Consider the following 26694-nt stretch of genomic DNA (forward strand, 5'->3'; position numbering starts at 1 on the left):
TATTTTATACTTTTACTTTAACGAACGATAAAATAAGTAAGGTATTACGATTTCGAATCCTCGCTCCTTAATTTCGAAAATAAGTTTTAATTAACGATATATTAAAGATCTAATAAATATCTTAGCATTTTTAAAAAAAATACTTAACGAGCCCTAACCTAGGCTATAATAACTTACTTATAGGTTTATAAGGATAAGACCTTTAGAAAAGAGACCTAATATTACGACTTAATATATATAACTAAGACTAGGGCCCGCCCCGTAAGCTTACAGCGGCTATAGTATATTATATATATAAAAATACGGGAATATAGGGTAACTCCTATAGAATAAAAGAACTATAAATAAGTTATATATAAATAAGAAGTAGTAATTACGTAATAAAATAATTACTATAATTACTCTAAGTAAGCGCTTATTAATATTTACTAAGCGATTACCTAACGAATAAGAGTAATTACTAATAAAGGATATATTTATAAGCGGACTTATATATAGTATAGACTTAAGCCGGACTTAAAAATAAACTTCTTATAGCTTCTTTAGCAATTAACTTAGTATTAAATCTTACGATTACTTTTAGCTATCTTTACTAAGAACCCTTTTTAATAAGACTACGATTAATTACTAAAGCTTTATTTACCTTATGACTTATAAATATAGCTTTAAAGAAGCTATTTACGACTATGATACTATTTACTTAATATTCGTAATCTTAACTTTTATTAATATACTTATTATAACTAACTAGCCGTAATATATAGGGCGATTTAGGATTAGTAAGGGAGTAATAAAGTTTATATATAAATACGTTTATTAAGAAAAGGACGTATATAGTTATATTAAAATACGAGTTATTCCTAAGCCGAGTAATTAAAGTTTTATTTACGTAAAGGACTACTCCCCTTATATAAGTCTATATTTAAAAATCGTAATTCTTTTTAAATAAAATCTAAGCCCAAAGCCTAAAAAAAACGCCTAGTAAACGACCCGCTATATCCTTAACTATATCCGGGTATAAAGCTAAAATAAAACTATAACTAACTAAATAGCTTAATATATATTTTAAATAACCCGTAGAGCTTAGAGTAAATAAAAATATTTTTTTAAAATAATTACTAATTTAAAAAAGACCGATAAGAATAAAGTAGTAATTATAATAAAACTCGTCTTACTTTTTTAAAAACCCTACGTATCGTTAATAATATTAAACTTCTAGGATACGTAGTTATATATTAGCTCTTTATTTAACGTTACGGGGTTTAAATACTTTATAATTATTAAGCACCGGTCCTCAGGAGATATAATAGTTACCCTCTTTTACCTCGAGCTTACGTAGCTATTATAATAAAACGTCGAGCTTTAAATAATATAAGGGTAGTTAATAACTATTAAACCCCGTTTTAAACGTATTTATAATTAGTTTATTACTTCTTTAGACTAGTTCCTCTTAAGGACGCAAAAATAAAGCCGTCCGTTATATTCTTAATTTATAATAATTACCGGGCTTTTTAAGTTATTTTTTAGTAATATAGCCTCGTATATACTAGTACGATATTTATACTATTAGTAAACCTTAAGTCTAGGCCCCTATTATCTAACTAAGATTTTCTTAAGTTATTTACGGGGACGTTTATTTAGTATTATAAAAGACTATATATAAAAAAGCTAAATATATAAAAAAGTTAGAATATAATAATAGTAATAAGAATACGGGTATAAACGCTAATAAATAAGAGATATAAACGGGAGATATAGGCCTTTTTATAGAGAGGTTCGGCTAAGTAAAATAATATAATTATAAAATCTATTTAGCATTTAAAAAATTAATATCCTCGCGTCTTAATAACGCCGTTATATTTTTAAAAAAAGAACGAGTTACGCCGTATATTAACGCTTTTATAATAATATATTAATATTATCTTCGTTAAGAAAATAGGACGCGATATATAAGAATAATAACGTTAGGATAAAGTATTAGTATCTATAATACTACTCGGGTAAAAAGAAATATATAAACTATGTAATTATTTATAGAGTACTTATAATAGTTATTTTTTATAAAAGCTAAACTATTATAAGGACTTAGATAAGAATAGACCGTTAATAAGAACGTAATTAATATATTATTAATATAATAACGTAGCTAAAACGTCCTAATTTACTCGTCCCGATTATATAAATCTTATTAATTATTAAACTTAACCGACGCTAAATATTTTATAAAACCCTCGCTAAGATTATAAATCGTATCCCGCCCGTTTTATATAATTAAATAGTACTACTTATTATTAATTCTTTAACGCTCTTACTAAGTATCTAATTTACGTTTAGTATACTTCATAAGCTATTATTAAAGAGGTATAGTAAATAAATAAGTAAGTCAAAAGTAATCTATTTTATAAAAAATATTAAATACGCTAATTAAGAAAAATAGCCCTACTTTTAATATTAAAATAAATAACGACTTTACTATAGTTAATACTAAATAGTTAATAAAGGTTTAAACTAAATAGCTTAAATACGTAATAAGTAGTATTAATATATATAACTTATTAACCGAGTTATATACCCTTAGGATCGTAAATATTATAAATAACTTTAATAATATTATAGCTACTTACTTAGTAGTACGTCTTACTTATAATAAGGTTCGAACTATAATAAATATAATTATTTTTACTTTTATATTTTTAAAATTAATAATAAGAGACCTAAATAATAAGAAAAAGTTATACTTATTCGTATATATATTTACTAACCGTTTATATAACTAAGCCCGGGATTAGTTTACGCTTATAAAATAGAGACTTATAAATACTTTAATCGATTTTATTATAAACTTTAATACTAATTACGATATATATAAAAACTATTATGACTATATTTACGTAACGGTCTTAATAAATTAGGTATTATAAAACCTAAACGAACTCTTATTCTATGTTTCTAATTTATAAAGTTTTATTTAGAATAATAAGTTTATTAAGAACTACTAAAACTAGATTTTATACTATTTATAGAAGAGCGTTATAAATACTAGCTTAAATAGAAAGAACCCTAGATACTTAATATCTTTTAATACTAAGAGATTGTTAAATACTAAAATAATACGGAAATAATACGAAGAAGTACGTTATTATAAAATTATTACTATTATTGAGACGTATACTAAGAGACTTAATAACGTAACTAGACTCCTTTAAAACTTAATTTACCTTTTTATTAGTTAGCTTAAGTAAGAGCGTAATTAATAAATAAATTATAAAAATATAATAGCGAATTCATTTACGTATCTAGAGGTCCTAAATAATATAATAAATAGTTTAGGTAAAATATATTAGCTATTATATAAATACTATTAGGGCTAACTTTTATTATACGAAGATTTTTATAAAGTTTATAAAATCCTTTTTTATTTTAATTATTTATTATAAGGTAATTAAAGTTCTATTATTAAAAAAAAAAGGACTCTTTTATTATAAAATAATATTAAGTAGCTATAGTAGTATAGTAATAATAAAGGGGGTATACTATCTTATCTTTTATTTATAATATAGCGAACGAAGGAATTTATAAGTACTAGATTCTTTTATATACTATATAGCGAATAAAAGAATTTATAAATACTTAATTCTTTTATTTATTATATAGTAAATAAAAGAATTTTAAGATTTTAATTAAGTTAAAATTTTAGTTAATTCTTTTGTTTATAATATAGCGAATAAAAGAATTTATGGGTACTCGATTTTTTTATTTATTATATAGCGAATAAAAGAATTTTAAGATTTTAGTTAAATTAAAATTTTAGTTAATTCTTTTGTTTATGACATAGCAAATAAAAGAATTTTAAAATTTTAGTTAATTTAAGATTTTAGTTAATTTAAGATTTTAGTTAATTTAAAATTTTGGTTAACTTAAGATTTTAGTTAATTTTTTCGTTCATAACATAGCGAATAAAAGAATTTTAGTATTTTAATTAATTTAAGATTTTAATTAATTCTTTCGTATACTATATAGCGAATAAAAGAATTTTAGTATTTTAGTTAATTTTTTTGTATACTATATAGCGAACGAAAGAATTACTAAGATTTTGCCTAATTCTTTTGTATACTATATAGCGAACAAAAGAATTTTAAGATTTTAGTTAATTTAAGATTTTAGTTAATTCTTTCGTTTATTACATAGCAAATAAAAGAATTACTAAGATTTTACCTAATTCTTTCGTACACTATATAGCGAACGAAAAAACTTTAATATTTTAGTTAATTTAAGATTTTAGTTAATTTAAGATTTTAGTTAATTTAAGATTTTGGTTAATTTAAGATTTTAATTAATTCTTTTATATACTATATAGCGAATAAAAAAATTTTAATATTTTAATTAATTCTTTTATATACTACATAGCGAATAAAAAAATTACTAAGATTTTACCTAATTCTTTTATATACTATATAATAAATAAAAGAATTACTAAGATTTTACCTAATTCTTTTATATACTACTTAATAGCCAAAACGTTTTTTAGAATTTACTTACTTAACGAACAAAAGAATATTATAAATTTACTTAAACCCTTTAGTTACTACTTAATAACTAAAAAAACTTCGAGATTTTACCTAACTTTTTCGGTTACTACTTACTAAGTTTAACTTTTTAAAATTTTAACTAATTCTTATAATTAGCATTTAGTAAATAAGATATTTATAAGGTTTTATTTTAAAATATTTAATACTATATTTATAAGTTTATTATTATTATAATTATATTAATTAACTTAATTATATTTTATCTTATTTATATATAATAGCTAAGAAAGGTATTGGGGTTATAAAACTATTTAATTTTATATATATTCTTATTTATATTAAAAAGGGGGGAGTTATTTTAAACGATCTATTTTTTTAAAAAAAATATAATATTATAATTAAAAGGGCTTTTTAATTTAATAAAACGTAGTTATAACTACTTTCCTATAGCCCGACTATATCCTATATAATACCGATAATATAATTACTAAGATCTATACTCGCTAATATTTTTTATTATAACGTATACCTCGCTCTTATTTTTAATTTTTAAAGAATAATAACTACTTTTTATACGTTATAACGCCTATAATAACCTAAATAAAATATACGTCGTAATATTTTAATAAAACACTTTTTATTAATTTTTAAAGTCTTTTTAATAATAAGTACTTTTTATAACTTATATTTTATTTATTTTTTATTTTAAGTTTAATTATTTTTAAATTTAATTAATTAGAATCGCGTTACGTTGTATTAAGTTATTATTTTTATAAGTTAACTTATTTTTATTAGTTACTACGTAATAAATAAAAGAACATAGTAAGTTTATATAATTCTTTTAGTTACTACGCAACGGATAGAAAAATATTATAAGTTTACCATATATTTTTAGTTATTATATAACGGACGAAAGAATTTTAAGATTTTAATTAATTATTTTATTTAATACTTAGTAACTAAAAGGATTACTAAGATTTTAGTTAATTCTTTTATCTAATACTTAGTAACTAAAAGGATTACTAAGATTTTAATTAATTCTTTCGTTTACTATATAGCGTATAAAAGAATTTATAAGTACTCGATTTTTTTATTAATAACCTAGCGAACAAAAGAATTTATAAATACTCGATTCTTTTATTTATAACTTAGTAAACAAAAGAATTTTAAGATTTTAGTTAACTTAAAATTTTAATTAATTCTTTTGTTCGCGACTTAGCGTACAAAAAAATTTATAAATACTCAATTCTTTTATTTACTATATAGCGAACAAAAGATTTTATAAGTACTCGATTCTTTTATTTACGACCTAGCGAATAAAAGAATTTATAAGTACTCGATTATTTCGTTTATAACCTAGCGAATAAAAAGATTTATAAATACTCAATTCTTTTATTCGCGACCTAGCGAATAAAAGAATTTATAAGTACTCAATTCTTTCGTTTACGACCTAGCGAATAAAAGAATTTATAAGTACTTAATTCTTTCGTTCGCAACTTAGTAAACAAAAGAATTTATAAGTACTCAATTCTTTTATTCACAACCTAGCGCATAAAAGAATTTATAAATACTTAATTCTTTTATTTACGACCTAGTAAATAAAAGAATTTTAAGATTTTAATTAACTTAAGATTTTAGTTAATTCTTTTATTCGTAACCTAGCGTATAAAAGAATTTATAAATACTCGATTCTTTCGTTTACGACCTAGCGAATAAAAGAATTTCAAAATTTTAATTAACTTAAGATTTTAGTTAATTCAAAATTTTAGTTAATTCTTTTATTCATAACCTAGTGCACAAAAGAATTTATAAATACTCAATTTTTTTATTTATAACCTAGCGAATAAAAGAATTTATAAGTACTCAATTCTTTCGTTTACTATATAGCGAACGAAAGATTTTATAAATACTCAATTCTTTTATTAGCGACTTAGTAAATAAAAGAATTTATAAGTACTCGATTCTTTCGGTTATTACTTATTAAATAAAAGATCTTTTAGGGATTACTTTTTCAATAAAAGAATTTCTTAAGTTTTATTTAATTTCTTTTAGTAATTACTTAATAGCTTAAAGAATTCCGTAAACTTATTTACTTATTTTTATTTATATTAAATTATTTAAAAAACTTTTTTTATTAATATTAGGCGGCTATAGTAGTAAAGTAATATTAAGTAGCTACGGTAGTAAAGTAATATTAAGTGGCTACGGTAATAAAGTAATATTAAGTAGCTACGGTAATATAGTAATATTAAATAGCTACGGTAATAAAATAATATTAAGTAGCCACGGTAGTTAAGTAATATTATATTTTATAATTAAAAAAAATAATTTATTTATATCTATTAAAAAGTAATAACTAAGTAGTTATAATATAGTAATATTTTTATTAATTTCTCGCTTTTTTAAAATATACCTTTTTTTTAAGTAAAAAGTATGCGAAATTCTTAAAATTTCCTAAACCTAAGCCTATTTAGCCTACTTAATACTTACGGGCTTTAGCGATAGGCTTATTATATTTTTAGCTACGTAATTAAAAACCTTTAGCTATAGCGCTCGACCCCCGCTCGACTTTTTATTATAGCGCCCTATAACTTTTAGTTATATAGCTAATTAAGAACTTTTAGCTATAGTACTTAGTTATATAACCTTTTATTACGGTACTTTATAACCTTTTACTATATAACTAGAGCTTTAGCTATAGGCCTATTATAAACCTTTAGCTACGTAGCTTAGAACTAAAACTTTTAATTACGGCGCTTCTAAGCTCGGGCTATTACTACCCCCGCTCCCGCCCCTAGTTACTTACTAATTAGCTTTAGCTACTCTATAACCTTTAGCCGCGCTGCGTATTAGGCTAAGGCGTATTAGGCTACGGGTTCTCTATAGTTTAATAGGTTTAATTATATTCTAAAATTACTAGAGTTCATCTGTGTTACACTAGTTAGCCGGGGCTTGGACGTGTCCCGAGAGTGCAATACACACCGCCATCCCATTCACCGTAATTAGGATATATACTAGCATTTAATCTTTCAGCCTCCTCAAAGCCTCCTGCAAGGAAGCTCTTTCCGGAGAGCCCTTCGCATATTAAAGCTAATCAAAAAGAATCGATTAGCCAGAGGAGGTTACAGGGAAAGGTAACATACGAATTTCTCATTTTCAAACTTGGGAGGGTGTAGCAGAGTCAACTGTCTCCGCCCAGTGGTAGCTGCCGGAAACCTCTGACCGAGGGTGCTCCGGCTACCACGTGTCGCGCCAAGGGACCACATTCTTGCGTTTAGCATTCAAGCACGAATCTGCTTCTTTTCAGGACGAATGTCACCAAATGTAATGGCACTTCCATAGCGGAGGCCGAGAACCTATGCTTTTAGCCTGCGCCTAATCGACCATGGGGGCAAGCTGAGGGCAGCCTATCGGGATTTTGCTCCGAGACTGATTCCGACTTGCCCAGTAGCCTCTATCTAGACACCTTCTCCTATCGAAACGCCTCTGACCCAATATTCCGGCCTCGCTGAGCGGAATATTGTCCGAATCGTTATCACAGATTGCAAATGAGGGGAGGTACCGAGGGTAATGTCAAGATAACGGAGATATCCTTGAGTCCGCTCGTGTTAGAGGAGTCGCTAGTCAGACGGCTTCAGAGTTTATAAGCCTGAATTAGTTGGCTCTTGAGGAGAGTTCGTGACTTAGATAGCGCTTGATTACACCCGAATGATCCACCAAAACAAACAACCACTCCTGAAACCTCGGCCTCACATTACCATGCCTCCTAAAGTTGTCGTTGGTTGTCCAGCTCGGGTAACCCTCTCGCCCATCATCCTTCGTCTCAAACACCGGGGGCTTTCTGATATTGCAACCAAAGCACAAGATGCGGTTCAACTGGGAGAGACGGCTCTTTCCCGAATCACTACGAAGACCCTCCTACGCTCGCTAGTGTTGACATCGATAATGAGGAGAGCGTGGATCATGCAGCCATCACTGAAGTTTCTCAATCTCGTAACAAAGTCTAAAAGTCCATTACTAGACTTGGACAGGAACCCTCTACTGAACCGGTTGATTAGATGGGCTCTCTACAATCACTTTTGTGCCGGCACCACCCACGCCGAAATTAGTCATTCAATTGCTAAGTTGAAGGCGATGGGCTATCAGGGCGTCATCCTCGGCCATGCGAGAGAATTCACCGTTGATCTAGACTCGGGAGTCACAAAGTCTCAAAACGCCAAATATATTCCTGCTGGGAGCCGAATGGTGGAAGAATGGAAGCAACTCAATCTCGATACTTTGCGGATGCTACAGCCTGGAGACTTTCTGTCCCTCAAGTGAGTTATTCTTGCTACACGTACTTGCTTTGATATCGTCCAGTCATTTGTTCATTGTAGAATTTCGTAGTACTGCGACGACGACGGTGGTGGTCTAATCCTTTCTGTTCGTTAGAATGACCGGTGCCGGCCCAATTGCCATCGACGCTATGCGAGCACGCCAACCAATGCCCGAAGTCGTCTTAAGGTCAATGGAAGATATATGCATCGAAACGAAGCAACGAGGTGCACGACTCTGGGTCGATGCCGAGCAACAAGTCTTCCAAGTCGGCCTCGATGATTGGGTGATTGAACTGATGAGGAAGTTCAACCGTGACGGACAGCCTCTCGTTTACAACACAATCCAGGCATATCTCAAAGGAGCAAGAGATAACGCTTCACGTCACATCACTCTTGCGGCCACTGAGGGCTGGACTGTGGGTGTCAAACTCGTGCGAGGAGCGTACATTGAACATGAGATCCGCTCCCTCATCCATGACACCAAAGAAGAGACAGATCGCTCCTATGACGAGATTGTCGAGACTCTCATCTCACGAACGCCATGGCCGATTCAAAGCTCAGCTAAGTTTGAGTTTCCATCTGCCGCCCTCTTTCTTGCCACACATAATCGAGCCAGTGCCGAAAAGGCCATCAGAATTCACCGGTCGAGAGCCACTAAGGGTCTACCAATGACAAAGTTGGAGTCTGGTCAGATCATGGGCATGGCTGACGAGCTGAGCTGCGCGCTGCTTGAAAATCGGGATCAATACGCTGCTGATGTGACTATGAGCGATGGTGGGGCCCCTGGTATCTTCAAATTCATGGCATGTGGGTCGGTCGGAGAATGTTTGGGATACTTGCATCGTCGTGCAATTGAAAATCGAGGCGCTGTAGAGCGCACTAAGTATATGGTTGATGCTTTGAAGAGGGAGCTCCGCCGCCGTGTTTTGGGATAGGTTTTTTTTTACAGTTCCCATCACAATGAAAAACAGATAATGTCAATGATGTCGCCGTACGAGATCCTTCTGGATTATCACATGGTAACAACTCTTGATTGCGTACATCTCCAGCCCCAGCCTGAGTAATATGAAATGATGGCTTAGGGAATCAAGGCTTTTTTTTCATTTCCTTGGTCATGGGGTCATCTTAGCCACTATCCATTCATCAAATATCATCGTCAAGAGCCTTTGTAATATCTGAATGGTGATCTATATTTGAGCCAACTAATGCTTACCGTCCATTCTTCATACTTTACTGCAAAGCAATGATGTCCATTTCGATAGAAGCACCAGCCGGGAGCTTTGTGGCCTCACATGAGGAGCGGGCAGGACCGTGTGGGAAGTATTCGGCGTACACATCATTTACCGCCTTGTAATCTCTGAAGTCCTTGAAGAAGATCTGGGCGCTCTTCAGTTGTTTGTTAGACGCCGCGGAGATTTTCTAACTTACCATAACCTTTACCACCTTGTCCAGGCCGGAGCCAGCGGCTCCGAGCACGGCGCGGGCATTCCGGCACATTACATGAGCTTTTTCAGTAGCAGTACCCTCGATGAGTTTTCCATTGGGATCCGCAGGAATTTGACCTGAGAGAAACACGAGGCCATTTGCTTTGATTGCCTGATGATATGGACCGATAGCTAACACAAAAGCTGTTGGTGAATTGTGTATCAGGTGGAGACATCTGTGTGTACTCACGGGCGACTGCGTCCGGTGAGAAGACTGTCTCCATTTTACTCCTACACCCAGGATTCTGAGAGAACATGCGGAAACATTTCTTGGAAAGACTTGACCGTTGTTCTCGAACCTTGGGGCCGTTGCTCAGCAAAGCATTACGGCTGGCCAAGATCCCTCCTGCTATGCAAGGAGCCGAGGATCGAATCATCGAAGTATATAACAGAGACATTGCGCGCGTGTAACTTTGTCGTTTGGAATGTGAGCACGATCAAAATTACTGTCTATTGCCATCGAGGCATATTAGTTAAGTACAAGATCATGTTGCTAGTCGGAATCGTATGCCGCACCTCCACTCCGCCTTCGGACCTCGATTCCGATTGGGTCGGAACTCAGCATTGATATTAACACCAACCAGAGATGTTTCCCAGCTAAAAGGCGACTCTCATGCCAGATGCTTCAAGTTTTCAGTATCAAATACCAATTGATTATTATCAGATCATTATCTTGTTAACAACTGTGAAATTGTTGAAATGTCAGCCCTCTCCCTTCAATCGTCTATTCGGTCCGTGCTGGTTCGACGAGCTCGCCCTCTTGGCACATTGGAAAAATATGGCCGGCGCGGAATAGCAACGACCGCTCAAAAGAAAGAGTGGCTTGCTATTCTTCCTGACAATCCCAATGTGTTGGAAATCAGGAAGAAGGTTAAAGGGCACGTGACCATCTCGCATCACTAGCGTCGCGTTCGACTGGGGCTTCATGACGGGGCTGACTTCCTTCGCAGAGACCATTACGAAGACATTAAGCCCATGATCACTTCGGGAACACTACCAGCAGGCGGTAAAAGTTTCACTATTTCTTTTTCATTCTTCGTTGCCGACGTGTTCATGCCTAGGTGCGATCTTCGAAAAACACCCTGTCGAGGGTGAGCCTGCGCTTTTCATAGGAAGCGTCGTTGTCTACGCTGCCGAGAGCCTCGAAGAAGTCTACAAGATCATTAAGAGCGATATATACGCTAAGAGAGGCGTATGGGACCTCGAGAAAATCCAGGTCATTCCGGTGAGTTCAAGCTCATATTCTCCTCATCACCAGAAGTGTAGTGATGTATCGCTGAGCACGTTATGCCCGCAGTATGTTCCGGCTGTGCGCGAGCAAATTAGAAAAGAGAACTGAAGACTTCGCAAAAGTTCTTATCATGAGGTAGACTTATCTGAAATAAAACCTGATCAAGGGTGTGCATTTAGTAATACCAAAAACATCTATCAATTAGGCCACCCGAACACCAAGCAACTGTTTTACTTATACTGTGTTGCCATGAATGATGAGATTGATAGGGAGGGTGGGTAGGCTACCGGAAAATAGATCGTCAATAGGAAGTTCCGAGTCGTTAGTAATCTTAAAGACTATACTATGCAGCCGTCCACATGTTGTCATCCTCCCACATCCAGCCGCCCTCGAGCATTGCGGCATCGATAATATCTGACTCGTGAACATTCAGGTCGTCTATAACAGACATCATTGTCTCCAGATTCGTCGGCGCAGAACCATCATTACCAGGTCGAACTTGCGACCATACCGGGCTGCCGGAGGCCCCCGATGGATCAGCATTAGCGATGGCGTTTCTAACCATACTAGGAGTGTGTCTAGCGTTGCTTTCCGCTTCCTGGCCTTCATCTTGCCGGTGTGCGTCTGCGATATCGCCGCTGCCACGAAGCTTGGTGTGCAGCTCCACAAGCTGTAATAGATCTGACCGGTAAGCCTGTGCAGGCGCCACATGCCGTGACACGTATTCGTCGAGTAGGTGTATGGCCTGAGGCAAGTCCCACAGCAGTTCATTCGCGGGTCGGATGATATCTATCAAGACTAGCGCAAAGGCTGCAGAAAATAGGGCGTCTATGTCGTAGGGTAGGAAGATATCTTGAAGAGTTAGGGATGATGGATTATCCTTTTTGGTGCACGGGGACTTACCGCACATCATCTGCTGTTTCAGCGCAGCCATGATCTTGAGGATTTGGATCGCCGACTCGACACACATTTTCAGCATCGAGTCAAAGATAGACGGAGGTTGCCGGATTCGCCCTTCCAAGGTATCCAGACTCAATAACGGCTTTAAGACGGAATAGAGAACCGGTCGAACGGTCAGAATCACACACTGTACCCCTGATCAGCGTCATGTCTCTCGAATGTTTGGTGCTCTCACGAACTTGATGAAGAAGCAGGTGTAAAGTGGCAGCATCGCGGGTGAGGGGCTGCGACGGCGCGTCTAGGTCCAAGTCCAAGTGTTCTCGTAGGACAACAAGAGTCTCTACCAGACGTTCAAGGATTTCTCTGACTTGTGTCACAAAGGTACGCTGCTTTTGATTGTGTACTCCGTATATGACTACAAGATTACTGTTAGTGGCAGACCCTATTGAGATGCTAGACTACACGTGTACTGAAGACATGCCCACGTACCGTCGAGAATCCTCCCGAGGTGGGATGAGAGAGTGACGTGGATAGCAAAGATGTTCTGGACCTCATCCCCGGCCTTCGTTTTAGGGAAAGGTATGGAGATGTCATCGTCTCGGACTACCATAGTGCTTCCCAGCATGGCAGCGGTTTTTCTGTCTATGCAGTAGACTGTCCACCAGAGCCTCCTTTGGTACTCGACGTTTGGTGGTCTCAATGCTTCGGGCATTGACACATTCATTATCTTGGTTGTCCCAATACGTAAAGCGTTGCCGATCTAACCTTCAAGTTAGCCATAGGTTTCAACCAGAAACTTTTGTTCCAGACATACCGTTACGTAGGCCTCTTGAAGCATGTCTGTTGCGTGCATGAATAGAGCTGTCAGACTGAGAATCTCCATTGATAGGAAAGGGCTCTGGTAGAGTCTGCAAATATCTGACATGGCTTCGATAGCGCTGGCGAAGTACACCATTCCTGCGGGTCCCGACTGCGAATGTTCTCGGCTGAGTATCGACTTACCGAGACCTAGGACTAGAAGCATCTGAATATGCCAGAGGCATGGGTTCGGGACAGTTCCTGTAGCACGTTCCGAGTAGAACATTCTCAGCTTCTCCAGAAACGCTTCGGCGTCGAACAAAGAGTATAGTGACCCAAAGGTTAGAACAATAGTGTTGGTCAAGTATTCTGCATAAGAGAGTTGGGGTAATGGGACTTTTGTGAGGTCTAGTGCAAGAGGTGGGAGAGGAGAACTGTAGGATACATCTTCGCGCTCTATAGATACACTACCCGGATCTGCGATAGGAGTCGAAGACTGAAGAAGGTTTCGAACATTGCGGCTGAAGCTGAGTGTCGAGCTGTGGCCGAGATAGGCTTTGAACCGTTACTTTAGATGCATTCATAAGAGAAATAAAGTGTGGGCCTACCTGCATGGCCGTAACGGCGGATTTTGATCTGTGGCTCAGAGGTCACTAAAGTATTGGCGAACTCTCTCGTGGCTGCTGGCTACGCTGAATCAATATAAGCGACAATGGTTGATCCCGAGTTACATACTGAGCCCGGAGGCTCTGCTTCCGGCAGCCTCATAGGTGATTCTTCTCTGGCTTGCTCCTCGTTGCCCAGAGGAGACCCATCGGCAGGCCTGTCTTGCGCTGCTCGGAGCTGTGACTCAAGCGACTTGATCCGATTCTGTAATTGAGTGATATGACTGCATTGAAATGAGCAATTGTGGAACATCTTGAGAATCCGGGAAATAACTGACTCAACTGGAACAGCCACTCTTCTTTCCTTCTCTTCGTAAACACACTTTTCTTTACGACTGGAACACCGTTCACATGGATCTCGCCCAGAGCACCGAAGCTTTCGATTCCTGCAGCTCATACATCTGTTAATCAGGGTCAGCCGAGGCTCTTCTCGTGGCGATTGGCCATCTAATTGGTCGTCGCGTTGGTCTTGGGGCGCTATGCCTTACGCATTCAGTATCTTTTTGCGATTGCGGATTATTGACTGAGATGATTGCATGTTTAGTCCCTTACTCGTTGCTCGATCGATCTCGAATGTCCAAGTAGTAGCTGTCTGCGTTATCGGAGGCGTGCATCATAAACGACATTGAAACATTGACGTCGTGCTGCGGGGAAGGCGGGAGGGTTGCTCGGCCCGCGCATGATAAGGAGCTGGTGATGGCTTCGTTATCGTCTGCACAGCCACAGTGTGGCTATTAGATGCACGTGATCGAAAGGGTATTGTACCCAAATCTAGCTGAACAGACGAAAGTAATTGAATGAATTTGTAGTATATTTCCTCAAAGTCGAAGCCTTTCGTTATCTTTTTTGCTTATACCATATGCGTTTGCCGGGTCTTATTGAGTCGGTTAGCCCGCGCCTGCCCCTGGAAAAGGGGTCTTAGCTTGGTTGTGGTCTGTTCGTTTATTAAGCTATTTGCGACATTGGTTCTTTGATGAAGTTGACGTTATAAATAACTTAACAGACATCGATTTACTTTTGATAAAGATGCATAACATTAGAACTGTCAGTGAAGTGAAATAAACTTCACGTATTCTCGCCTCCAACACTACGAAGCCCCTCTCGCTCGGTATAATGGGGCGCTTCGCAAGGATAAAATGGTAAGGATCATTCGATCGAGTCTGTCATGAGCACGGCATCTAGCCCGTGATTGCCTCCGCTAACATATAGAAGTGTAGTAGAGTTTGCTTATACACGGTAAGAGAAGTTAGTGTTGGAAGGGATAAAAATTACCTCGCTGTGAATAAAGTGCGCCATAGGAAATCCGTTAACCGTGATAGTTACCTCTACACCTTGTATTGTAATATGATACTGCGTAGGCTTGTCATAGTAAGCTCAACCGCGGCTTCGGGGATATTGGCCCATCATAAAGGTTCTATAGGCAAAAAGGGCGCTTGTCTGCACGGATACAAGCAGAGGGGAAATGATTTGACAGACTCCATCATTCAAATGAAGCTATTTCGGTCCGTAATATTTGTCGACCTAAATCGGATGCTGATCATCTGGTATGAGCTCGTTTGGACCATCTTGACAGCTTCCCGGCCCAGATTTGTGATTAATCAGGTCGTACTGCAACGCAAAGTTGCGCAGGGGATAAACACCTCAAATTTCAAATTCAGTCTTGTTCAGAGGTCTGGTCAGGTTGAGAGCGCGTGCAATCACGTTCGAGAAGAAGTGCCTCAAACGAGCCAGGCACGAGTACCGGATTCAGCTCAATCTCCGGCTTCATGAGCTAGGAGACGTATATCGCGTTATTTGGAATTCCGCAAAAGTCCCCTGGCATCATGATGCGATTTGTTAAACAGTCATGTTCGTCAGACAGCTCTCGTCGCTCCGGACTCACATACGATCCCGTCCTTTTGGGGCGTAGAATCGTACGTCTTCCGATGAACGCGTAGAAATGCTTTAGGACCGCCACTCGTAGAGCCATGGGTGATCATCAATGTGAAGGTGCCTCTGGAGGAGTTGCTGGTGATTAGGAAAGACTATCTGTGACGTCACCCACGAGAGAGATGCTAAGGCTTTTTTGAGAGCATATGACTGGAGACCTTGAGGTCTGGTGTGTTGCCAAAGAGATTGAAGAGAGGCATGTTGTCACGAGCGAAATGAAAGTTGCGATGGTCAGAGGAGATATTGTAGGTGGCTCCTGTAGCCTGAAGTTGTGTTTGATCTACCTTAGTCACAAGAAACACTCGACGCATGGTTTATTCCAGACCAAGTCAGGCGCTGGCTAAGAGACCAGATGCTTTGAATGGCCGCATTCTGAGCACCACCCACTCTGTAGGTCAAGGTGGACGGGGTTGGTGACAAGGGCGTTCACGCGCCCCTCGGGCACCGATGGCCCCTATCTACGCCACTTTTCCCTGCAACGAAACGGATATCGGCTTCGCTCATTTCGGATGACCATCGCCTATAAGTGCTGGATCAGGTTCCTGTGCATCGCAGGTAGTCGTCCCTCTATCCACAATTGCTACGATAGGGTTTAGTCACTTTAGCGCCTGGCGTGATAGATAAGAATGAGGCGGCGTTTGCCAAGCTGCAGTAGCGGACTTTCGGGCCCGCGACAACGAGACAAGTAGATTGTCAAGAACCACATTGATAGGGTCGTATCATACGCAGCCACGGATTAAAAGCATTAACTTGGGAGAGCAGTACGCAAGGTTCATAGAATATGTCTCAGCGTATTCTTGGCCTGCAGATGAACAGGGCCACGGATACTTACTGCATTATGATACCTATCTGCATCTTGCTGTATTTGAGATAGGATGTTAATATAAAGATGAAGGAGATGTCTAGTGAAGTCGGTCAATATAAGCTCTCAACTCAGCAACTTATAACATTCCTTCATTTCAATTACGACTGCATCTCATCATGGCATCCGAAAAGAAGTTCCAAATACTTATTATTGGTGGTAGTATCTCCGGCCTTTCTCTAGCTATCATGTTAGAGAAGGTAGGAATCGACTACCTTTTACTTGAAGCCCATCCCACCATAGCGCCTCAACTCGGTGCGAGCATCGGCCTGGAGCCCAATGGCCTCAAGATCCTCGATCAACTGGGATGTTACGATTCCCTGCGTGAGATCGCGGGCGACGTCTATTACAGATGTTCTATCAGATCCTCAGATGGACTCACTCTGTCAGAAACCCAAGGCGCAAGTGCTTCTGAGCGGATCGAAAGCCTGTACATTCCCTTACTCGTCCAATATCTTACCCATCGTTCCATTACTAAACTCGAGCAGGACCGGCTACCCTTCTACTTTCATCGACAGACAGATGCTTCTGCAGGTCTTATACGAACAGATTTGTAAAAAGGAATGTGTTTTGACCGGCAAGCGAGTCTCCGAGGTCCAGATGGATGACTCAGGCGTCACCGTCAAGACATGCGACGGAAGCACCTATTCAGGAGACATTCTCATTGGGGCTGATGGGGTCCGGAGCTTCATCAGACAGGAGATGTGGCGCCTTGCTTCTCAAGAAAAACACAATATGTTCCCTCCTAACGAAGCTCAGAGTAAGCCAAAAGAAGCCTCGCCCATTTAGTAAACTTTTCACCTTCTCACAAACATTAAAGGTCTCAATTCGAACACGAAATGCATTTTTGGAATATCAAAGCATCCCAAAGGTTGGCGCGGGGTGCAGCATGCCGCTTTCAACGATGGGCGATCCTACCTACTAATTCCAGCCCCAAAAGACCGTGTATACTGGTTTTTCATCAAGATGATGGATCGCACCTACTATGGGAACGATATCCCCAGGTTCTCAAAGGAAGATGAGGCGGCGCTCGCATCGCAATACCTGGACGATAGCATCTCGGACACAATCAAGTTTCGAGACGTATATGAAGAACGCCAGATTACTACACTTGTAGCACTAGAAGAGCACGTTTTCTCTCGCTGGAACTACCAGAGAATTCTGTTGATAGGCGATTCTGCCCATAAGGTAACATGTTTGACATTTTGACATTGATAATGGACTTGAGTTGCTGACTGCTTGCACAGCTTCACCCAATTACTGCTCAAGGCGGCAACGGAGCTATCGAGACAGCCGCAACTTTCATCAACACTCTAGTTGCAACTTTGAATTCAACTTCAGGAGCTCTGTCAGCAGAGGAGATTGAGACTATGCTTGCACGAGTTCAGGCCAAACGTCAAAACGTTATCACTGAAGTTATGCGGCAGGGGCGGTTGATGAACAGCCTTTTCTGCCAGCAACTACCTTTCTCCAAATTGATGATTAGAACTATTGTCCCCTGGCAGGGTGATAGTCTTTTCGTCAGAGCCTGGTACAAGAGCTACTTGAAAGGAACTCACATAGAAAGCCTCGAGTTGCCTCGTAGGCTTGTAACCGGTTCATCGTATGGGCTTTTGGTCCCGCAAAGCCTGCTGCATAGCTGGATGATGTGGACGACTGGGGCTGTCTGTTCTGGTCTTGCTGCCTTTATCTTTGTACAGTTCCGCAAGGCGTAAATGCCAGTTGTCGTATACGCGTTACGCAGACTACTTATTTCTAACCCATAGTTTTCATAGCTGCTGCTAGTAACGCCATGTTTCTTCTACTAAATCTATCCTCTCTTTCGCATCTCATGCCGGCACACGCTGATCAAATCGAAGTTGCGCCATCAGTGACGTATATAGCATTTTTAATGAAGAAAGTTGATTATCAGGGCAGCTCTATTCGTTTTCATCTAGTACTAAGGCAAAGGGAATAACGCTCACGGTTCCGTTAACCTAGTAACATTACCACAACGACATATTAACAGATACTAAAGAACAGACAAACTGAGTTTTAGTTACGCCCGTAAAGACTAATACTTCAAATGATTTCGAATTATCTAAGCTATTTCTTTCAAACTACTCTATTCCAATATAACGCTTAGCTACCTAGTAGAGTTTACTAATGAAAAGGATATATTGACGCTATCGAATGGATATTATAGTTTGAAGTTATAGCATTATTTGGTCTAGTAGATCGGATTCATAGAGGCTAAGGTGAACATTCTTAAACTTAGCAACGTAACTCGAAGAAACAATAAGCTGAGAAACATTCCAAATGTTGTTCACGAAGATAAATACTAAAGAGCTATGAATACTTAACACTACGCAGTGTCTAATGTTCATATACTGCCACTATGTTATAGCTGATAGGATACTGGCTTATCTTATATTTACACAATCAAATTAACTGATGCCGGTCATAATAAGCCCCTGGCCGCTTACCGGCCTTACCTTCCACTCTAAAGTATCAACTTCTCCCTTGAACTCGGCGGTCTCTTCAACTAGGTCCCACTCGCCGGTTTCTTCCTTTTTCTTTAAGGAGCGAAAGATAATGGTCTCTCCAGCATCTTCAAAGATGAATTCCCTTCTACACAGCCGCCTCCATTGTTCCGCCAGTGTTCCCTCTCTAGCATTCTCTGCCTCTAGCTCGCGGTTCTTTTTCAGCACGGCCAAAAAAGCCTTGCTGTCCCAGAGCCCTTCTTTCCGCGGGTACATTTCGAGGATGCGCGTCGCGTTATCCCTAACCAAGGGATCACGGCACGTCATAGCGACGACGGTGAGCTGCCAGGCCAGGCCGAACTCCATTGAGAAGACGTGTGCGGGAGTCTTGAAGTCTTTCTGCTGCTCACGAAGCAGGATCTCGATGACGTCGTTAATCTCTCGACAGTACGGTGTCATGGACGCGATGGTAGCTTCGTCGGCGTATTTGGGAAAGAAGCTGTATAGAAACATGACGAGGTAGTGCATACGAAGATGCAAGATCTTGAGATACTCTTTACGTGAGATATTCTTGTCGGACAATGTCTTGTTGTAGAGCGGCTCGAAAGCGTGTCGCCACTGCTGAAGATTTGCGACCGATTTTTCGCAGTACGCTAGCAGTTCAGGCTGGTTTTGCATCATCTCGAGTAGTTGGTCGATGCCGGCTTCATCATTGATCTCCTCAACTTTGAGATCGTCGATGACAGTCAGCAAGAGAGGACCAAGCTTGGCGATTCGTCGCTGGCAGGTTTGCCACCAAAAGTATGCGTCTTCAGCGTTGCTGAACACCTCCGGCATTGCTTTTCTTCCTTCCCCTGGGTCAGTATAGCGTTGTATCTGCATGTTGTACGTCTCAATAGTATGGCCTCTGGCTTTGAGGCCTTTGATGAGTTCGTAGGCCGGTGACCGGCTTGACTTCACATGGCCACTGAGCACGGTGCGACTTTGTACGTCGAGATGGTTATATAGATCCAGAATTTCGGTAATGAGTTGTCTAGGGTCGGGCGCGAGGTTCCAGATGCGATGATCCGAGTCCTCGCTGGTGAGCAACTCCTGCAACAACACGAAGCCAAACTTGACATGCTGAAGAGCCGAGTGTCGGTTCCCCCGCAAGGCCTCAAATGCGACGAAGAGTATGGACAAAAGCACCGCCTCTTGGATGCTGGCAGTCTGGAAGTCGGCCTGCCCTTGTAGACGAAGTGCCTGGCAGTAGTAGACAATGGCATTCTGATAGTGCGGGCTCTGCAGGAGGTTGGCGATGTTACCAAAATTTCTCGCCACGACATAAGGGGAGCCCTGCGAAGACAGTGCCCTGCTGATAGCCCCGATGCTCATAGCCGCTTGTCGCAGAGCTGAGTTTCGGCGGGTGAGCTGAGGCATCGTGGTTGTCCAGAGGTTGGTCCTAGAGAAGTGAGCGCCGCCGAGTGAGACGCGAACTAATTCGTTCCAGTCGTTGAAGTAGACGCTTTGCATATCATCGGCAAAATCGAGGGTGTTCACATTGGGTTCCCGGATGCGCAGGCGGGGACTGGCCCGGCGACATGATGATACGGGGTTCAAGGGTTCCAGGTCCTTCGGAGCCTTCCCTCTCGTCTTCCTCGGCTTGATGGCATAGCCATCACAGACACCACGGGTCTTGAGGCAGTTCATGCAATGAGGCTTGCCCTCGTCACACTTAATGTGCCGTTTTCTAGAGGATTAATCAGTACACAAGACTCGCGGTTGAATTTTGAAGTCTGACTTGACTTACTTGCCTGCATGGAGTAAGCGGTGTCCAGTTACCTATTCAGTTCCCTCATAGCTGGGTGAAGACTCACAGGTGACACAACCTGTCCTCACTTTAGGTGTGCTGGTACGCGTATGGCGAGGACGGTGGGCCATGGAGGATCTGCCATTTTCGCTCTCCAGAGATCCTGCTTGACTGGGAGGAGCCCCCGGCGGCGACAAGGAGTTTGACGCCGACGCCGTATCTGCAAGGAGAGTGGGATCCATTCTCCGATTGTGGTGTGTGATTGTGTGAGGGCAACTCAAATGAGAGACGGAGAGCCAGAGGCTTTCGGCCGTCGGATGGGCTCCGTTCACCGTAGGTTCGGGGCGGGCTCGACCCATGCAGCTGCACGACGCCGATGAGGGGGGACTTGGCAAGGGGTCCGGAAAAGAGCAGTCAGAAGAGTCCCGTTTTGACCGTCCTGCAGCTTTACCAGCTTTCGTCTGTAGTTGGGAAACAGAGCACTGGGGGTCCAGTCGCGATCTACCTGCACTGTGGTAGGCTATCTGTCTCGCTCGATCCTATTATGAACGAGGTGTCGGAGTGTCTTCGAAAGGATAAGGCGTGACGTGACGTCTTCAGTCTACTGAGGCTGGGCTGCAGCAGCGTTTGTCATACAGAATGAACTCGTCAGCCCTTCTTGATCAGAGGTCACACTAAGGCTCATTTGAACAATGATCACGGGGCAGAAAGTTGTTCCCGGATTGTGCGATCAGACTGTCTTGGTGCATATGCTAAGTTGTGCAGAACCACTTTTGTTATGTAAACTGGATAGCTGCAAGACCATTCGCAATGTCCCTAGCCTATTGATCAGCACATCGGTTAGCCCGCAACAATCTTGTCTGCTGCAGGCGTGCTGAGCCACACCTCAACCGGGCTTACGCCAGGTCACCCGTACCTCTATTGCCGTTGTTAAGGTTAGTGTTATCAGTGCGGGCAACCCACGTCTGCAGCCGTCGTAAACCCGCCAGAGATCGGGCGTCTTACCCATTCCTATTCCGCCTGCAGAGGTTGATCAGGATCTTTGCCGAATTTATAAATGTCAGTCTCCCACCGTTAATCGAGCGCGTTATTTCCTCTCCACGACATCTTCATTCTCGCAAGACGAGAATCTCCCCATCTCTATTCAACATTGTCATCCTCTGGCCCTAGGTAACAGGGCCTTTACACTCTGCAACAATGTGCGCCGCATCATCATCAGCCGCCGCGGCCGCGATCCAGCGGGAGACCGTCTGGTTCCAGCCAGCCCAACCTATTGCCGCAATGGGCCCAGGATAACTCAAGTCTTCCTGGCGAGGTCGGTTTGACACATGATCTTCAGCATCAACACCAACAACAGTCACTTCAGTTGTCGGCCGCTGGCCTCCCGGGTACAGACTTTGGGCTTTTTGGCCCAGACTCTGTCCAAATAGATCCTAGCCTTCCGTGCTCTGAACCGCCCCCTTGGGACACTCTGCCATGGACGTCTGCTACCTATGCGACGCCTCCCATCAGTGCCAGTCCCCTCGGCAACCCGATTGATCAGTGTAAGAAGACTAACAATATTCTCCCATCTCTACACCCGATGACTCAACATCCAGTGTACTGACTACATATCTCAGCTTTCCCACTTGCCTTCCTCGATACCTCACCACCCGCCTTTTTCGACACCTTCTCCGACACCTTCCTCCCGGTTCAGCTGGATGCACTCTTTGAGTCCAGCTCTAGTTCCAATTCCAATTCCAACAGCCCGAACCAGCCTCTGCCCCTGGATATGTCAGTGTATACTGCTGCTTCGGGGGCTGAGTTATCTCACCGGTCCTCTCCGAATGACAAAGCTCAGGACCTAGAGGTGGCCACTCCTCATACCGACAAGATCCTGCGCCGTCAGCGAAACACGATTGCTGCTCGCAAGTACAGACAAAAGAAGGTTGATCGCATCGACGAACTGGAATTATTACTGAAGGAGATGACTCGGGAAAGGGACGATTTACGAATCCGCCTCTTCCGTCAAGAGGCTGAGACCGAAGCGCTTAAGAGTGTTATGCGCAAGGATATTGAGCAGTAACGCCTCACCGGGCTTCGCCTCCGTTACTGAGCTCATGGTGGATGAATGGGCGCGCTGGGTAGGTCGGATATTCTCGTGGAATAATCGATAAATGAAACCCTCGATCAGTTATAATGTATTCCATGAAGCTGCTTATAACGTCGCGGCACCTTTGTAATAGCCCTTTGGCACTTATTGAGTTACAAGACAAGATCACAAATTAAGCGCGATCGTAATGATAACAATGCACGCGTGATTCAACATGGCTCATTCTATATCCATGCACTGGTTTGCCAACATCAGCATAGTCACCTTCAGGCTCTTAGTTGTGGTAGAATAGCAGACGATGATTAATATCTTGATTAGTCTGCAACAAGTAAGGGTTCAATCACGAATAGTTCAATACGGCCCTCCGTTGTATATACTCATGTACCGCCACATAGGTAAATGAAACACCTCCTCTCTATGAGTCGCGACGACGAAATATACCAGTCGTCACTAACATAAGTACCAGACAGTGTTGGCGCGCCTGGGAGGGAGGAGGGGGTTTCCAGGGGAGGGGCAGACCTGGGAAGCGCTCACTTTCGGGATCTCCATCAGCGACTCAGGGTAGCGCCAGTCATCCTTTGACGCAAGAATCCCTGCTAGCGCGGATGAATCATCGTGAGCCATGCTTGGCGTCTCATTTGGATCTGACAACTAACTGACTGATTAAGGCTAATCAGTCTAGGATTGTGGCTGGTTACGGGCGGAATGCAGACGGAAACTTTGTCTACCGATTGTCCGTTTTAAGGTCACCAATTGGGAAACGGGACGGCAGAGGACCCCGAGCATTCATGTAATTGCATTTATAGAGTTAAGGGTTTTTCGATGCGGGTTCCACCCCGTTAGTGCTGGTTTAGTCAAAAGGCACAAGCTGCACAATTTGCATAATGTATCCATTTATTCCCGTCGGCAACGAGCTGCTCCGGTGATGTACATCTCCATATTCATGTGCCCTACCTCGGGTCGATTCAACTTGGAACGCATTGGCCGCCATCTGTCCCACCTGTTCTGGGGTTCCAGCTGTTCGTTGTCTTCATCCTGAGTGTCAAACAAAAGTAGAGCTGTTGTTGTGTATCGAAAAAGGGCCTTTACCTCTCAACGTCGCATCGCCCTCCTGCAAACATTGGCTCTTGACTAGTGGTTTGACTCATGTTCATATGTCGGAAAGCATAGCCAGTTTTCGATCGGGCAGGTTCAAAGTTATCTTTACAACAAAGAGTCCCACGCAGTTCTTCAGCTAATTGTAACATCACGATATTGTCATACTGGCAACATCGCTTAATAATCTTGTACGAGGTCAGGCGAGGCCTCGGGACGGGACTTGGGTGCAACCACCTCAGTACACAGCATGATATCCTTGTATTTTCAAATGGGAAAAGAGAAAATACAAGATATTTTTATTAGGATCCTTTCGCTTTTACGAGTACATAATGTGAAAGGGGGTTTATCGTTGAAGAAGCACAAAATCATTAAAGAACTATTCTCCTGCATGCTCTGTCGTGGATACTTCAGCACGCCGGTGTTACCGGTGCCGAAGTAAAGTACGTCTTGTAGTATACGTTGTTGCCAATATGCTTGGCCACACTGGGAGGGGGATTGAGCGGACCGCCCTGCTGGTTGGCATTAGGGAACAAGATGCTAGGGCCGTTTGGAGAGAGAACGCTGGTTGGGCAACCGAGAACGGTGTTGCCGAAGTAGGGGTCAAGCTTGGAAATAGCCCATGTAGTCGCGGCAGCCACCTGCTCCGTAGTCCCGGCGACGAAGAGTGGCACCAGTGAATTGATACCCTGGTAAACATCACACAGCAGAGTTGTGGCATTCAGATTTCCTGTGCCAAGCTGCGCAACAGCCGGAGTAACAGGGTTGCGGAGGTAGATGAGGAGACCCTCCAGCACTGTCTGAACTGCAGTGTACGGCGTTGCACGACGGTACCAGTTGGCGGGCCATGTTTCCGGTACGTACTGGAATTCCCCCGTGGCGGAGTCGTACTTGGCTCCGATAATAGAGGAGATGGACTCATAATTGGCAACACCTCCTAGTCCATAGGTGCCATTGCTGAAGAACTTGGACGCCAGATGTTAGTAGCTACTAGAGAATTAGAGAGAAGGAAGGAACTGACGTTAGGGTAGAAGGCAAAAGCCCCAAGAGAGACGATCAAGGGGAAAGGGAAGTAGTAGAGGTAAGGGTTGTTTTTCTGAGAGAACATGGACAGTTGTTGGTATTGTGTACCCATGTTGGTCAGATCAAACTGCTTCGTTCCGCTCTTCGCTACGATGTCAACGTTCTGCTTGAACAGACGGGATGAAAGGTGGTGAGCATCGCCACATCCGTTGTAGAAATCTTCTCGGTTAGGTGAAATATCGGCCTAAGAGGGAGGTTAGACATATTTCACGAGCCAGAATTCAACTCATAGTCTCACCTCGACTGTTGAGTGCCTGTTCAATCCGCCAACATTCCCTGGGCCAGATCCCAAGTAGAAAGACTCAGTTGCGATATCTCCGTCCGTGAGGACAGCAAAAACACCGAGGATAGTTGACAAATCAGGACCCATGTTGAACCCGCGAGCAGTGGCTTCAATTACTTGGCCCAGGTTGACGTGGCCGTCACGAGGCAGGTAGCCGTGATTCGCAAGCAGATTCAAACCCGGGCAGGGTCCTCTGCTATCATTGGGGCCAGGTGCAATGAAGTCGTAGCCTGGTTCGGGACGCTTGTTTGCAGGGTTTAATGCCCCTTGAGCCACAGCGCCGAGGAGTCCGGTAATGGTGTTGGTGAGTGAGCCGATGATTCCGCCGAGGATCTGTGGCTCGGGGTTGGCTTCAGGTTCTGCGTTGCGCTTGATCAAAATTTCAAGATCTTCCTTTGTTGCCATAGATGGAAATGCGGCTGCTGAGGCGGCCAGCAAGGCTGGCAATGTACATTGATACCTCATTGCAAATAAGCAGCAAGTAAGTATCCGTGTTATGTGAAGTTGTGAAGAAAAATCAGGCCAAAGAAACAGCTAGAGAATCTCTGGATGACGACGAAGGCTTGAGGTGATGAGAAGACGGTGACTTTATAACCAATATATTTGAATGACATAGTCCGTTGGACTACATTTAACAGAGACAAATCTCGGAATGATGACATAGTTCCAAAATAAATGCCCACGACACTTCGTCGACGCACTCTTCCCGGGGAATATTTAGTAGTGGTAGCGACATGGAAACGGCTATGCGGGAAGATTTGATCCCGAGTGTAGCGTATCGGTCCGCGGGAATGGCGTCGTCAACGGCGCTGAAGCGTAACCACTAGACACTATAGTACCTATTGAGCTTGTACTTTCCCCGGATATGTACTCCGCAATAACATGTCTGGGGATCGGGAGGGCACGACAAAAGAACCTGGCCGTGTGCTAAAAACGATTCCAAACTATTACCGACATGCTATTCCTGTCCGCCACGCACGCAGCATCCATGCAGTGGCTGTCCAATATCAGCATTCTCTCAGGTAGTCTTGTCTGAAAAGGGAGTAGTGTTCAGACTATCGCGCGGGACAAAGGACTTCCGTCGGCAACGCTCGTGGTATTGCGCCCTTGTTATGACGTCTAATTTCGCTATGCTATACGTTCAAGTGCCCAATCACCTCTTCGGAGAACTAATAA

The 26694-nt window shown here is 41.5% G+C and overlaps 8 protein-coding genes across 8 annotated transcripts; 4 read left to right on the top strand and 4 right to left on the bottom strand.

Moving 5' to 3' along the window:
• Positions 1-8288: 8288 nt before the first annotated feature.
• Positions 8289-9780, top strand: CABS01_10429 (carbapenem antibiotics biosynthesis protein carD; the record flags this gene model as incomplete). Its single annotated transcript, XM_060543785.1, has 2 exons — positions 8289-8845; positions 8961-9780. The coding sequence occupies 2 exons, from the start codon at positions 8289-8291 to the stop codon at positions 9778-9780; spliced, it is 1377 nt and encodes a 458-aa protein (XP_060398987.1).
• Positions 9781-10075: 295 nt separating this feature from the next.
• On the bottom strand, positions 10076-10553 carry CABS01_10430 (TdcF protein; the record flags this gene model as incomplete). Its single annotated transcript, XM_060543786.1, has 3 exons — positions 10076-10222; positions 10274-10407; positions 10520-10553. The coding sequence occupies 3 exons, from the start codon at positions 10551-10553 to the stop codon at positions 10076-10078; spliced, it is 315 nt and encodes a 104-aa protein (XP_060398988.1).
• An 806-nt stretch (positions 10554-11359) lies between these two features.
• On the top strand, positions 11360-11668 carry CABS01_10431 (uncharacterized protein; the record flags this gene model as incomplete). The annotated part of the gene is made up of 1 exon (XM_060543787.1): positions 11360-11668. A coding segment is annotated over one exon (309 nt), but the record flags the coding sequence as incomplete, so codon positions are not given.
• A 235-nt stretch (positions 11669-11903) lies between these two features.
• On the bottom strand, positions 11904-14415 carry CABS01_10432 (uncharacterized protein; the record flags this gene model as incomplete). Its single annotated transcript, XM_060543788.1, has 10 exons — positions 11904-12388; positions 12464-12518; positions 12649-12875; positions 12950-13220; positions 13275-13300; positions 13463-13813; positions 13867-13894; positions 13994-14128; positions 14257-14309; positions 14412-14415. The coding sequence occupies 10 exons, from the start codon at positions 14413-14415 to the stop codon at positions 11904-11906; spliced, it is 1635 nt and encodes a 544-aa protein (XP_060398990.1).
• Positions 14416-16833: 2418 nt separating this feature from the next.
• CABS01_10433 (FAD binding domain-containing protein) lies at positions 16834-18429 on the top strand (the record flags this gene model as incomplete). Its single annotated transcript, XM_060543789.1, has 4 exons — positions 16834-17144; positions 17203-17474; positions 17535-17902; positions 17962-18429. The coding sequence occupies 4 exons, from the start codon at positions 16834-16836 to the stop codon at positions 18427-18429; spliced, it is 1419 nt and encodes a 472-aa protein (XP_060398991.1).
• A 711-nt stretch (positions 18430-19140) lies between these two features.
• On the bottom strand, positions 19141-21110 carry CABS01_10434 (C6 zinc finger domain-containing protein; the record flags this gene model as incomplete). Its single annotated transcript, XM_060543790.1, has 2 exons — positions 19141-20905; positions 21055-21110. The coding sequence occupies 2 exons, from the start codon at positions 21108-21110 to the stop codon at positions 19141-19143; spliced, it is 1821 nt and encodes a 606-aa protein (XP_060398992.1).
• A 1052-nt stretch (positions 21111-22162) lies between these two features.
• CABS01_10435 (bZIP transcription factor) lies at positions 22163-23030 on the top strand (the record flags this gene model as incomplete). Its single annotated transcript, XM_060543791.1, has 3 exons — positions 22163-22213; positions 22305-22509; positions 22585-23030. 3 exons carry the CDS (start codon positions 22163-22165, stop codon positions 23028-23030), a joined length of 702 nt encoding a protein of 233 aa, XP_060398993.1.
• A 1532-nt stretch (positions 23031-24562) lies between these two features.
• On the bottom strand, positions 24563-25923 carry CABS01_10436 (uncharacterized protein; the record flags this gene model as incomplete). Its single annotated transcript, XM_060543792.1, has 3 exons — positions 24563-25117; positions 25174-25419; positions 25474-25923. The coding sequence occupies 3 exons, from the start codon at positions 25921-25923 to the stop codon at positions 24563-24565; spliced, it is 1251 nt and encodes a 416-aa protein (XP_060398994.1).
• Positions 25924-26694: the final 771 nt, after the last annotated feature.

This window comes from Colletotrichum abscissum (assembly GCF_030869225.1).
Source record: "Colletotrichum abscissum strain IMI 504890 chromosome Unknown Scaffold_27.1, whole genome shotgun sequence".
Classification (NCBI taxonomy): Eukaryota; Fungi; Ascomycota; class Sordariomycetes; order Glomerellales; family Glomerellaceae; genus Colletotrichum; species Colletotrichum abscissum.